General features: G+C 39.2%; 1 protein-coding gene across 3 annotated transcripts in view; it reads left to right on the forward strand.

Annotated features, from left to right (window-relative positions):
- Nucleotides 1-14,118, forward strand: part of PAAF1 (proteasomal ATPase associated factor 1) — a 41,417-nt gene that overhangs the window by 10,453 nt on the left and 16,846 nt on the right. For all 3 annotated transcript variants that reach the window (XM_041730548.1, XM_041730549.1, XM_041730550.1), the window contains 3 exons: nt 6,080-6,178; nt 6,839-6,989; nt 13,771-13,965. In XM_041730548.1, the coding sequence (XP_041586482.1) occupies nt 6,080-6,178; nt 6,839-6,989; nt 13,771-13,965 (445 nt within the window). The remainder of the gene's footprint in view (nt 1-6,079; nt 6,179-6,838; nt 6,990-13,770; nt 13,966-14,118) is intronic.

The following is a 14,118-nucleotide window of genomic DNA, read 5'->3' on the forward strand; positions in this document are numbered from 1 at the left end:
TTAATATATGTAGATAATAAAACCCATCAATCTATTCCTTTATGGTAACTATTTATGGCATCTTGCTTAGGGTAGCCCGTGATTTCATATATAGTCACTCTTTTTTTTTAAAGATTTTATTTATTTATTCATGAGAGATACACAGAGAGAGGCAGAGAGAATAGGCAGAGGGAGAAGCAGGCTCCTTGTGGGGAGCTGATGCAGGACTCAGTCCCAGGACCCTGGGATCACGACTTGAGCCAAAGGTAGATGCTCAACCACTGAGCCAAGCAAGTGCCCCCCCCCTTTTTTTAAGACAGGGAGAGAAGTAGGGGAGGGGCAAAGGGAGAGAGAGAATCCTAAGCAGGCTCAATATCCAGCACGAAGCCCAGTGTGGGGCTCGATCTCACAACCCTGAGATCATGACCTGAGCTGAAATCAAGAGTCAGACACTTAACCAACTGCGCTACTCAGTTGCCCATATATATATATATATATATATATATATATATATATATTCACTTTTAATTGCACAGCATAATGAGTAAGAGCATAGACTCTAGAGATACTCATTGGATTTGACTCCTTGAATTTGAATTTTGGTTCTGCCACTTACTGTGACCTTAGGCTGGGTGCTTAATCTCTATGTTACAGATTTTTTTATTTGTAAAATAAAAGATAATAGAACAGATCAGTTTCGCAGCCATGCACTATTGATATTTTGAGCTGGGTAATTCTTTATTGTGGGGGGCTGTTCCCCAATTGTGACAACTAAAAATGTTTCCAGACATGACCCAGTGTAATGAGCTAATTTGTCCCTGGTTGACAATCACTGCAATATAAGAACGTAGTACTGAAGCCCAGGGAGGAAGTGATAAACTTGTTGGCATAGTTGGGAAAACCTTTGGAGAAATAGGTCATTTTTTTTTTCTTTTCTCCAGCTTATTTTATTGTAAGAATATAGTATATAATACATATAACATACAACATATCTCATAGGATTGTTACAGGGATTGAAACAGAATTTAGTCTGAAACATAATAAGCATGATATAAGTATTAAATAAAATAATAAGTATTAAATAAAATTATAGTATTTTCTTTGAATTTTTATGTTTTTTTTTAAATATATATTTCAAGCTTTATTTTTGTTATTTGGTTTAAAGTAGGGATCTAATAGGGCACCTTGGTGGCTCAGTTGGTTAAGTGGTTGCCTTTGGCTCTGGTCATGATTTCAGGGTCCTGGGATCAAGCATCGCTTTCGGCTTCCTGCTCAGTGGAGAGTTTTCTTCTCCCTCTCCTCCTTACCTCACTGTGTTCTCTCTCTCTCTCTCTCTCTCTCTGTAACTCTCAAATAAGTAAAATCTTAAAAAAAAGTAGGGATCAAACTTAATTCTTTTTTAAATGACTAGCATATCAAGGCACTGTAAAGTAATCCATCCTTTATCTCACTCACTTGAATTGTCATATTTATCCAATATTTAGGATTATCCCATTGATCTGTTTTTTTTGCTGTAACTAAGAAATAGATCCTTACACTCTGACCTAGGTTTGCATCCTGGCCCCGTTGTGTCACCTTGGGATATTACTTAATCACTTCTTAAACCCCAGAAAGAAAAATAGAAATAATACCTTTCTTACAGATCTTTGAGGGTATTATATGAGGGTAGTGTCTGTTACACGTCTGGTACATAATAGCTATTTAATAAATGTTAGTTTCTTTTCCTCTTTAATAAATATTTGGAGAAAGGAGATACCTGATATGACCTAAAATCTACTCTTCAGTGTTCTGTCACTTTGGAAGAACTGGATTATTCAGATTCAATTACTTTTTAGATCTAGGAATTAGGACTGCAAAGATAGTAAAACAGATAAGGTGACAATATCCCTGTCCCCTCCAGGGACCATATTATATTAACTGAGGGGATATAATAGAACAGTTCAAAGTTTCTCAACCATGCACTATTGACATTTTGAGCTGGGTAATTCTTTATTGTGGGGGGATGTTCCCCAATTGTGACAACTAAAAATGTTTACAGATATGACCCAATGTAATGAGCTAAGGGTCCTGGGATCAAGCATCGCTTGATTGACAACCACTGCAATATAAGAACATAGTGCTGTAGACTAGGGAGGAAGTGATAAACTTGTTGGCATAGTTGGGAAAACCTTTTGAGAAATAGGTCATTTTTTTTCTTTTCTCCAGCTTATTTTATTGTAAGAATATAGTATATAATACATATAACATACATTTTAAAATTAAATTTACTTTTTTTTTAAAGTAACATGGAACTTGAACTCATACCCCTGAGATCAAGAGTCACAAGCTCTACCAATAGGGCCAGCCAGGTGACCCCAAATTTACTTGTTTTGAGAATAGTTGAGAGAAGTAGGTCATTTTTAAGAATTATTAATTGTGACCTTTTAAAAAAAAATTTGGAGAGTCTTTTTTTTTTTTTTTTTTTTAAGATTTTATTTATTTGGGATGTCCGGGTGGCTCAGCGGTTGAGCCACTGCGTTTGGCTCAGGTCGTGATCCCCGAGTCCCGGGATCGAGTCCCACATCGGGCTCCCCGTGTGGAGTCTGCTTCTCCCTCTGCCTTTGTCTTGCCTCTGTGTGTGTGTGTGTGTGTGTGTGTGTGTGTCTCATGAATGAATGAATGAATGAATGAATATTTACTTATTTATTTTTAATAAATAAATATTTTAAAAATATTTTATTTATTTATTTATTCATTCATTCATTCATTCATTCATTCATTCATTCATGAGAAGCCAAGGGAGAAGCAGGCTCCCTCTGGGGAGCCTGCTGTAGAACTTGATCCCAGGACCCTGGGATCACAACCTGAGCCAAAGGCAGACACTCAACCACTGAGCCACCCAGGCGCCCAATTGTGCCCCTTTTCTATTTCTTATTCTCATTTCCTCTTTTTTAGTTCATTATTAGGCAATTTATCTATTTATTAATCTCCTACCATAATCCAGGTACTCTGGGCACTAGGACTATAGCAATGAATAAAATTGTGGTGTAGTGCCTACCCTTTTGGGGTATGGGACCAAACAGTATTTGCTAATGACTTGAATGTGAGATGTGAGAGAAAATGAGGAGTTGGGATGATTCCAAAAATTTCCAAAGAAGTGGATAAATTGTGGTGCCATTTACTAATTGAAGTCAAGTAGTTGTATTGGTGTGAAGCAAGGGGAAATGAGAGTTTTGTTTTGAACATGTTAAGTTTGCTGTAACCATTATAGAGCCAAAGGTAGATGCCTAACTGGCATCTGATAGCACCGGAAAAATTGAACTATGTTGCATTATGGATTAAATCTATTTAATTGGGGGAGTTGGGGATCCCTGGGTGGCTCAGCCGTTTGGTGCCTGCCTTTGGCCCAGGGCATGATCCTGGAGACCTGGGATCTAGTCCCACGTTGGGCATGGAGCATGCTTCTCCTCTCTTTGTGTCTCTGCCTCTCTCTCTCTCTCTCTCTCTCTCTGTGTCTCTCATGAATAAATAAATAAAATCTTTTTAAAAAAAATCTATTTCAGAGTGAGTAGAAAAGTGTTTAATTAAATGTCTTGTTTCTGGGGCCCTGTAAATTGGGACAGTAGTTGCTCTTATTGATATGGGTTAAATGGCTTTACTCACCTACCTACTGTTGTTAAGATACTTCATTCTTATTACCAAACTGCTGTCGTTTGGTATTTATTGAGTGGTCACTATGTACATAGTCTATGAATGTGTTAAGAAAATGCTGGACAGGCTCCTGCCTCGCTCAGTCCATAGAACATGGAACTCTTGATCTCAGGGTTATAAGTTTAAGCCCTGCACTGGGTGTAGATATTACTTAAAAAAAAATCTTTCAAAAAAAAAAAAGTTCTGGACATTTTTCTGACACAGAGCTTGTCATGTAGTTGGGGAGCCAGACATAGAGTTGAAAAGTTAATTGACAACACTAATAGTCAGATTTAAGGCCCAATATTAGGGTGGTAGTATGATTTGGAGAAGGAAGAAAGATCTGAGAGATGGGTACTCCTGTACTAAAATGTGAAGGCATTGTCAGATAGAATGTCACATTAACCTCCGTGTCTTCAATACCCAGCAATGGTAAGCTAGGAGCAGAATGGAATTATGAAGATCAAATGATATAATGTATTTGAAAATGTTTTATAAATGATGACAAAACATGATATAATTAATTGTCATAATCCTTAAAATTAAAGGATCCACGATTAAGTTAATAGTACTTTTATTCCAGGGTGGTTGAGTTGCCTAAGCGTCTGACTCTTGATTTCAGTTTAGGTCATAATCTCAGGGTTGTGCGATCAAGCCCATCAGGTCTACACTCAGCAGGGAGTTGCCTGAGCATTCTTTCTCTCCTTCTGCCCCTCCCCTTGCAGGGGGCGTACACATACATACTCTTTTCAAATAAACCTTTTTTTTTTTTAAGATTATATTTATTTATTCATGAGAGACACAGAGAGAGAGAGGCAGAGACACAGACAGAGGGAGAAGCAGGCCCCATGCAGGGAGCCTGACGTGGGACTCCATCCCAGGTCTCCAGGATCATGCCCTGGGCTAAAGGCAGCGCTAAACCGCGGAGCCACCCCGGCTGTCCCAAATAAACAAATCTTAAACAAACAAACAAACAAACAAACAAAAACAGTACTTTTATTCTGAGAAACCAAAATAAAGAAAAAAAAGTCTTAAGGAAAAAAAAAAAGAAAAAGTCTTAGAAAGTATTAGAGTTGACAGATTATCCCTTTGGTTCCTTTTTTTAATCCCTTTAATTCTTCCAAACGTAGTCATTGTGGGTCAACTAGCTAGAACAAAGAAAAATGGAATGTTGGATAATTTTTTTTATGATTTTTTAAAGATTTATTTATTTATGATAGACAGAGAGAGAGAGGCAGAAACACAGGCAGAGGAAGAAGCAGGCTCCATGCCTGGAGCCCAACGCAGAACTCGATGCTGGGACTCCAGGATCTCGCCCTGGGCCAAAGGCAGGCGCGAAACCGCTGAGCCACCCAGGGATCCCCGTTGGATAATTTTTTTTTTTAAGATTTTATTTATTCATGAGAGAGACAGAGACATAGGCAGAGGGAGAAGCCGGCTCCCTGCAGGGAGCCCAATGTGGGACTCAATCCCAGGACTCTGGATTACGACCTGAGCCAAAGGCTACAACCACTCAACCACTGAGCTACCCAGGTGTCCGTAGAAGGTTGGATAATTGAAGCTTACCCTACTTTCCCCTTAATAATTTAGGTATTATGGTAATCATTGTATTGGGAATGTGCCTGGGATTATATATCTCAGTCCTACATTTCTGGGATATTTGCAGCTGGGTATTTTTTAATAAAAAGGGTGTTATGTATGCATGTGTATGATTGCTTATGCATGAAGTGGTTGTCAGTATTGAAACTGCATAAGTGAATTCAGAATTTTTTGTTACTTATTCTGAAATACACATATACATGCAATTAGGACTTGAGAGGGAATGTGAAGTAGTAAATTGGAAACATTTTTGCTTTTCCTTGAATCTCCTTCTGGTACATGCTAGTTTTTTGTTTTTTGTTGTTTTTAAAGGAAAGTTTTTTTTTTTTTAAGATTTTATTTATTTATTCATGAGAGACACAGAGAGAGAGAGAGAGAGGCAGAGACACAGGCAGAGGGAGAAGCAGGCTCCATGCAGGGAGCCCGACATGGGACTCGATCCCGGGTCTCCAGGATCACGCCCTGGGCTGAAGGCGGCGCTAAATCACTGAGCCACCTGGGCTGTCCTGGTATCTTAATTTTTAAACAGCAAAAGATAGAAATGATAGAACTGATATGGGGAGAGTAAAACATTTTTAGTTGAAGCAAGAGACTGTAGATGATTACAAGAACATCTTTATGTTTTGAGAAATAAAAGGTGTTGGCACTAACTAGGCTTGTTAAGAGATGGGTGATAACACCTCAGACCTTCACATGAAAACACATGTCCTTTGTGCTGGAAAGCATAGGCTTGAAGTCTTGGAGGAGTGTGAAACAGGGGAGATCTTTAACATATTTTAGGGGAAAAAGAGCATTTCATAATTTATAACACCAGTTATCTTGTCTTGAACAGATAACATGCCTGGACATTTCCAGTGGAGGCGGCCTTGGTGTGTCTTCTAGCACTGATGGGACCATGAAGATCTGGCAGGCTTCCAATGGCGAGCTCAGAGTAAAGACTTTGGATATGTTTTTAGGGTCTTATACCTAGAAGGTGGTCTGAGAAGCCTTAGACTGGGTCACTGAAATAAGAGTGGTGCCTTCTAAATTTATAGGACCACTGCACTTCAATTGGTCTTTGTTTTCCCATTTGTTAGTCTCAGAACCATCCTCAATCTTGATTTGCCAGAACAGATTAGGGCTGGAACAGTGGAAAAGCCAGGCCAGTGAATGTCTAAGTGGGTGGTCCCTTGGTATGAACTGCCTTCAGTGATCAGTTACTAAGACAGATTAGCTAGGTTATTATACTGATTATATAGCTAAGCCTCTCCAGCCTATACAGAGGATTTTAAGAAGAGGTGAGTAAAGGAGTCCTGAAGCCTCCTCAGCTCCTTATATGTAGAACTAGACTTAAGGATGGCTGTTAGAACCTTGGAGTTCAAATCCATAGCATCTGTAGGCAAAGCTACAGGAAAGGGAGTTAACAGATCTTAGAACACTACCTGGTATACAAATGAGCTAAAGAGATCCTTTTGAACTTCCATAGTTTTAAAACCCAGCATGTAGGCATAGCATGTAGACATTTCATTGCAGGGACCAAGGATATGAGAGGTAAGAGAATATCGGGGAATGGACAAGAGAACTAGCATGGAATTTTCTTTTGTTTTTCCAGAGAGTTTTGGAAGGACATGTGTTTGATGTGAATTGTTGCAGGTTTTTCCCATCAGGCCTTGTGGTTCTGAGTGGGGGAATGGATGCCCAGCTGAAGATCTGGTCAGCTGAAGATGCTAGCTGTGTGGTGACCTTCAAAGGTCACAAAGGAGGTAATGAAGGCTGATTTCTCCAAAAGGCTTCTTTAATGATCCCCAGAGACAAATCACCAAAAAAGGTAGAAAGAGAAGCTAATTAACTGCATAAAACACAATTCCTCTAACTGGCCATTTAAATGGTGTATTTCCTCAAGGATTAGAAATTCCTTTGACACTGAGTCTTGTTGTTGCTATCTAGAACTAACTGCCTTACACAAATAGTTGTTTTCACAATTGATAAGTGGAAAAAAAAAATCCTCCCGAGGAAGTCATCTGCTTGTGTACTGGGAGAGAGATGTGTGCCAACATTTTCTCATTATTAGTCCTTTGAAGCTGGGTGGCAAATGGCTCTGTCACTAGATATCAAAGTTGGAGCTTGGTACTTACTGTCATTTCCTATGGATTTAAGTCACAGTTCAGATTTTTTTAAAAAGATTTTATTTATTTATTCATGATAGACATATATATATAGAGAGAGAGAGAGGCAGAGACAGAGACACAGGCAGAGGGAGAAGCAGGCTCCATGCCTGGAGCCCGACGCGGGACCGGATCCCGGAACTCCAGGATCGCGCCCTGGGCCAAAGGCAGGCGCGAAACTGCTGAGCCACCCAGGGATCCCCCACAGTTCAGATTTTAAAAATGGATTAGCCATATAGCCAGTTGATACCAGGTTATAGAGACAGAATGAGAACATTTTCCATTTGTAACTGGTTGGTTTGTGGGAAAAAATTATAAATTAGAGATGTTTTATCTTTTTTTTTTTAAGATTTTATTTATTCATGAGAGACACAGAGAGAGAGAGAGGGGGAGAGAGAGAGAGAGGCAGAGACACAGGCAGAGGGAGAAGCAGGCTCCAGGCAGGGAGCCTGATGTGGGACTCGATCCCAGGTCTCCAGGATCACACCTTGGGTTGAAAGCGGCACTAAACTGCTGGGCCACCGGGGCTGCCCATAGAGATGTTTTATCTTTAATTGAAATGTTAAAGGTGATAAATGTTATTCTTGTTTTACAAGTTTAGATATTTTTGAAAAAGTAATAACATCCCCCAAATAATTCCTTACCTTGTTCCCTCCTTTGGAACCATAGTTCCAAATGTTATCTGTGCCACTCATTTGAGAATTAATTATATATTGCCCTATACTTAAATGGTATTTAAACTAGTCTTTTGCTCTGTGTACCTGACTATATTATAAATAACTCGTGTGGTTGAGTTTTAAATTTTAATATTTATTTATAATGATTTGTCAGGTTACATACAGATCATCTAGCAAATACATGTTAACCTTAGCAAGGTTATTTCTGAGACTATTAGTACGTAGATGTATTGAGAATGAATAGAAAAGATATTTGGAGCCTTCCTTGCATTCATCCTGAAAAACTGACTGGTCTAAGGAGTCAAACTGGCCTGCATAAATGGGGAGTCCAGGAGACAAACAGGTCTAGAGGAACCCTGAGTTACTTCACATCTGGCCATCCCTCTGAATTTGTGAGGCACAGGGACGTTTTACAAAGGAACAAGATATAACTGTTCAAGAACGTAAAATGTGTATTCAGTGTCAGCGCACATTCAACTTAGGAATTCCTTTGGGCTACTGCAGTTGAGTATGCCTACCACATGAATCCTAAGTCATCCAGTGTTCTTCATTTCTTCCTAAGAATACATGTGCATCACTTAGCTTAGAGTGAATTACCTGATGTTTGTTAATCTGATTGAATCTATTCATTCTTTGGCCTTATGAGAAAGTCCCCAGGTGGGTGTGAGCTTCTCTAGATATAACAACTCTGACTTTTTTTTTCAGAGGAGGATTTTTATTAGGTTGAATAAAAGTGATAAACTGTAGGAGAAATGACATGAAGTCAAATCTAGGCTAATGTCTGTCAGGTGTTGAATGCTCCTTCCCAGGTAGTTCTGTAAAGTAGGGCCAGGTTTGGTGTTTCCTATTCTCCTACAACACAGAAAATTAAAATTAATCTCTGTTGTTTAGCAGCATATGGGTCACTGTCTCCAGCCAAATGAATTCCAAGTTACATTGTACGGCTCCTTTGTAAATAATCTCTTTAGGGATCCCTGGGTGGCGCAGCGGTTTAGCGCCTGTCTTTGGCCCAGGGCGCGATCCTGGAGACCCAGGATCGAATCCCACATCGGGCTCCGGGTGCGTGGAGCCTGCTTCTCCCTCTGCCTGTGTCTCTGCCTCTCTCTCTCTCTCTCTCTGTGTGACTATCATAAATGAATAAAATTTAAAAAAAAAAAGTTTAAAAAAAATAATCTCTTTAGCTTAAAGATTTTGGAGCATGTTTATTAGCAAAGGCCATAAACCACATAAAAAACAGAATAAAGAATTATTACCTGCATTTGTGATCTTTAGTGGTTTCACAAGTGGTGAGTAAATAAGAAACAGAAGATCGTATTGAAAGTGAACATGGTCTTTTAGTGCCTAGGTTAAGTCTTGGCAAGTGAGACATAGAAGAAACCACCAGAAACACTGGACTGAACATAGCCTGATGCTTATTGCAAAGAACCATTAGGATGCTAACAAAAGGATAAACTTTTGTTGGTTTGATTAAGTCCCTGGCTTGCTTATTGCTTCTAGTATATGAAAATGTGATAGTAAGTGAGACAGTATGTAGAGTGTTTAAGCATGTGATTTGGACACATAAAAATCTTGATTTTTTTTTTAAAGATTTTATTTATTTATACATGAGAGACACACACAGAAAGAGAGAGAGAGGGAGGCAGAGACACAGGCAGAGGGAGGAGCAGGCTCCATGCAGGGAGCCCGACGTGGGATTCGATCCCGGGTCTCCAGGACCATGCCCTGGGCTGAAGGCAGGCGCTAAACCGCTGAGCCACCAAGAGTGCCCCAAATCTTGATTTAAATCTTAATTCTTCCACCTAGAATCTGTATGACCACAGATAATTGCTTAATTAAAAAAAAAAAAGTTGCTTAACTATTCTGAGCCTTAGTTTCCTCATATAAAATGGGGATAGCAATATTAAATGAGATGGTGCATATCAAAGATTTAGCATAATCCCTGGTATTATAATAAATACACAATAAATGTTATTGTTCATACAAAATACAAAACTAAACTTTAAATCCCTGGCAAAGAAGGTGAGATTTGTGATGTTTTAACATACTTGTCATATGTGAAAAGCAGAAATTGTTATTTCTAATAGATTAATTCTAATAGAATTTTTCCAGTAGAAACAGATATGATCCTAGTTAATATATAATTGGTTTTCCCTTATACTTTTAGATACATATTTTATATATAAATAAAGGATTAGTGTATTCTTTAATTAACAAGCAGAGATAAGATTTGTGTATGTTTTTAAATCTTTCCAGTGACAAGATAAACTAAAAGTAGTTTTGTCTTTGTAATATAGTAGTCTCCCTTAATCTATGGGGGATACATTCCTAGACCCCCAGTGGATTCCTAAAACTGCAGATAGTACTGAACTGTGTATATACTTTCTTTTCCTATATATACAAACCTATGATACGTGATGGGCAAGTGTGCACTGTGTGGATATGCTGGGTAAAGTGATGTGATTCATATCCAGGACATGATGTAGTGGGACAGTGCAAGATTTCATCATGCTACTCAAAACAGCATGCGATTTAAAATGTATGAATTGGGCGGCCCCAGTGGCGCAGCGGCTTAGCACCGCCTGCAGCCTGAGTTGTGATCATGGAGACCCGGGATTGAGTCCCATGTCGAGCTCCCTGCATGGAGCCTGCTTCTCCCTCTGCCAAAACCCAGGAGTTCTGTATAAATAGATAGATAGATAGATAGATAGATAGATAGATAGATAGATAGATAGAATGTATGAATTATTTATTTCTGGAATTTTCCACTTAATATTTTCAGACCGGGTTTAACCATGGGTAACTAAAACCACAGAATGACACTGTGGTTAAGGGGAGACTACTGTATACGAGTCTTTAAGTAGCTCTAAGGTATTACTTTAGTTTGAAGTTTTTGAATTGCCCAGGTCATTTAATTAAGTTTGGTGAATTTGGAGATATGTGCAATATAATCTTTTGAATAATAATAATTCTTTCTAATAAGTACCAGATCCATTCATAATCTATGAAAATGTTGAAGCCAAATGAAACACCATTTTAGTTGATTGGTTGAGTTTTTTGTTCACTATAACAGGAAAGCTGCTTACATTTGTGGAATAATTTTAGGAAATCAGGTTGCATTTTTAGCACTTCAGCTATTATTTTCAATCTCCTCTCTGTATTTTCTTTTAAATAAGATATGCTGCCTCCAAACAATAGTAGGTGCTTCAAGGCTCAGTTATTTCTAAGATCTGAGTCGCAGCCATTAGTCTTGGCATGTATACACATACACACACAAATGCGCACGCGGATGCACATGCACACCCACGTGCATGCATACCCCTTCTCTCATATGTGTATATTTTCTTCCTGGCAGCATTAAGCCAATCTAATATAATAGTAAAACTAAATAATTTTAATATAGTAAACTTTTTAAAAACTGCCAAATGTATGAATTTTGCTCTATTTCTTGCTAATACTTATTTTTGTCATAGTTTCATTTAACATTCTTAATTCCCAGACATTGGCTAGGATGTTTACATGTAATTCAGCTGAATCTTTTCTTGAGGGCAAATGCTTTTTCATCCTGTTTTATATGTTGAGGACTTACGTCAGTTTGGTTTAATATCTAAAGTCTTTATGATTTTTGCTATGGCTGCCTCTCTTACAAGGACATTCCTGCTACTTTTATAGCTTCTTTCAAGAGTAGTTTGTCATAGGTTCCAGGTCCTGTAAGGTTCCTCTTTCTTTTTTTCTTGTAATCTAAGAGTGAAGAGACCCATACTAGATGCCACCATATTGTGAGAGGGTGGTTAGGGGGAAAGTGGAATGCTACTTCCCACTTTGTTTTTCCTCTTCCCACCTGTTGTTGTCAGGTCAGGGTAGAGTCTCAGTTCACCACTGGACCGTGCTGACAGTACCCTGCTGGGCCCGATTATTGTCAAGGGTCAAGGGAATTGGACTGCTACCTCCTGCTTCACTGGGGATGGAATAAAAGATCACTCTCTGTTTAACCTCACTGACCTTGGGGAAGGGGAAGTAGCAGTTTTTCTCTTGCTATTTCAGTTAATTTCCAAAATTTTCTGTTAGGCCAATACTTTCCCAGTCTTTTGCAACAGACATTTCTTGGAGTTGTTTTTTTTTTTTTTTTTAATTTTTTTTTTTTTAATTTATTTATGATAGTCACAGAGAGAGAGAGAGAGAGAGAGAGAGAGAGAGGCAGAGACATAGGCAGAGGGAGAAGCAGGCTCCATGCACCGGGAGCCTGATGTGGGATTCGATCCCGGGTCTCCAGGATCGCGCCCTGGGCCAAAGGCAGGCGCCAAACCGCTGCGCCACCCAGGGATCCCTGTTTTTTTTTTTTTTTAATTTGCACCTTTTTTGTTGTTTTCTGTTTGTTTTTAAAGATTTATTTATTCATGAGAGACACAGAGAGAGAGGCAGAGACATAGGTAGAGGGAGAAGCAGGTTCCCCATCGGAAGCCTGATGCGGAACTTGATCCCAGGACCCCAAGATCACACCCTGACCCGAAGGCAGACACTCAACCACTGAGCCACCCACGTGTCCCTGTTTGTTTGTTTTTTTAAATCAATTCTTTGTTGCAGACTTTTGCAGTATCCTATCCAGAGTATATGGGAAGCAATAAGGAAATCCAGGGAATTCGTTACCCTGCTCTTCAAGTCCTAGATCCCTCAGTGGTTTCCCGCCTTTCCATCTTTCAGTCTTTTTATACTTTCTGTCTTATGTCCAGTTTTTGGTTTTTGGTTTTTGGTGGTGTTGTTTTTTTTGTGTTTTTTTTTTTTGTTTTGTTTTGTTTTGTTTTTTTCAGTTATAAGGGAAAGGACCCTAGGAGAAATGGGGCTACTATATCTTGGCCAGACCAGAAATCACATCTTTTTTTAAGATGGGGAAGTTAATCCTTTCCATTAGTTCTCAATGGAAGCAATAAGACAGTGATTTTCAAACTGAACTAAGATGTCTTCTCAATTTCTCAATTTTTATTTAAAAAACATGTTTTAGGGATGCCTGGGTGGCTCAGCAGTTGAGCATCTGCCTTTGGCTCAAGGTGTGATCCTGGAGTTCTGAGATGGAGTCCCACATCAGGCTCCCTGCATGGAGCCTACTTCTCCCTCTGCTAGTGTTTCTGCCTCTCTGTCTCTGTCTCTCATGAATAAATAACTAAAATCTTAAAAAAAAAAAAATGTTTTAAAGCCAAAATTAAAGCTTGAAAACTGGGGCACTTGGGTGGCTCAGCAGTTGAGCGTCTGCCTTCTGTTCAGGGCATGATCTTGGAGTCCCAGGATTGAGTACCACATCGGGCTCCCTGCGTGGAGCCTGCTTTTCCCTCTGCCTGTGTCTCTGCCTCTTTGTGTGTCTCTCATGAATGAATAAATAAAATATAAAAAAAGAAACACCAAAAAAAACAAAAAACAAAAAACAAAATAAAAAAACCCTTGAAAACCACTATTCTAGGACACTCCACTAAGAATTAAATCCAAACCTTTTTCCATATCTGTCTCTAAGGGCTAGTCTTTGAACCATTGGAGAGCAAGGACTCTCTTCTATTTCTGTTTTTCCAGCACTTGAACTTACCCAGCGTGTAGTACATATCCAACACATGTTTGTGAAGCAATGAAGTCATTTATGCAGATCCATCTTTTCTGCCTTTGTAGTTCCTTTATGACCCACTCCATCACAGCGGCTTTCCCCCCCTTCCCCCCCTCAGGTATTCTGGATACAGCCATTGTTGATCGAGGGAGGAATGTGGTGTCTGGTTCTCGAGATGGGACAGCACGACTTTGGGATTGTGGACGCTCAGCCTGCCTGGGTGTCATTGCAGACTGTGGTTCTTCCATCAATGGAGTGGCTGTGGGTGCTGCTGACAACTCCATAAACCTTGGCTCCCCTGAGCAGACGCCTAGTAAGTTGATAATTATTATGTTGAGTTTATTTTGTTTCCTTAGGCACCTTCAGTGTTTGCCTTAGCTTCTCCTTTTCTTCCTCATCTTTTCTTTGTCTTGGCTGGTATTTGTATTTTCACCATAAGTTTAATATTTATTGCATACCTACTATG

Source organism: Vulpes lagopus, chromosome 15 (assembly GCF_018345385.1).
Source record: "Vulpes lagopus strain Blue_001 chromosome 15, ASM1834538v1, whole genome shotgun sequence".
NCBI lineage: Eukaryota > Metazoa > Chordata > Mammalia > Carnivora > Canidae > Vulpes > Vulpes lagopus.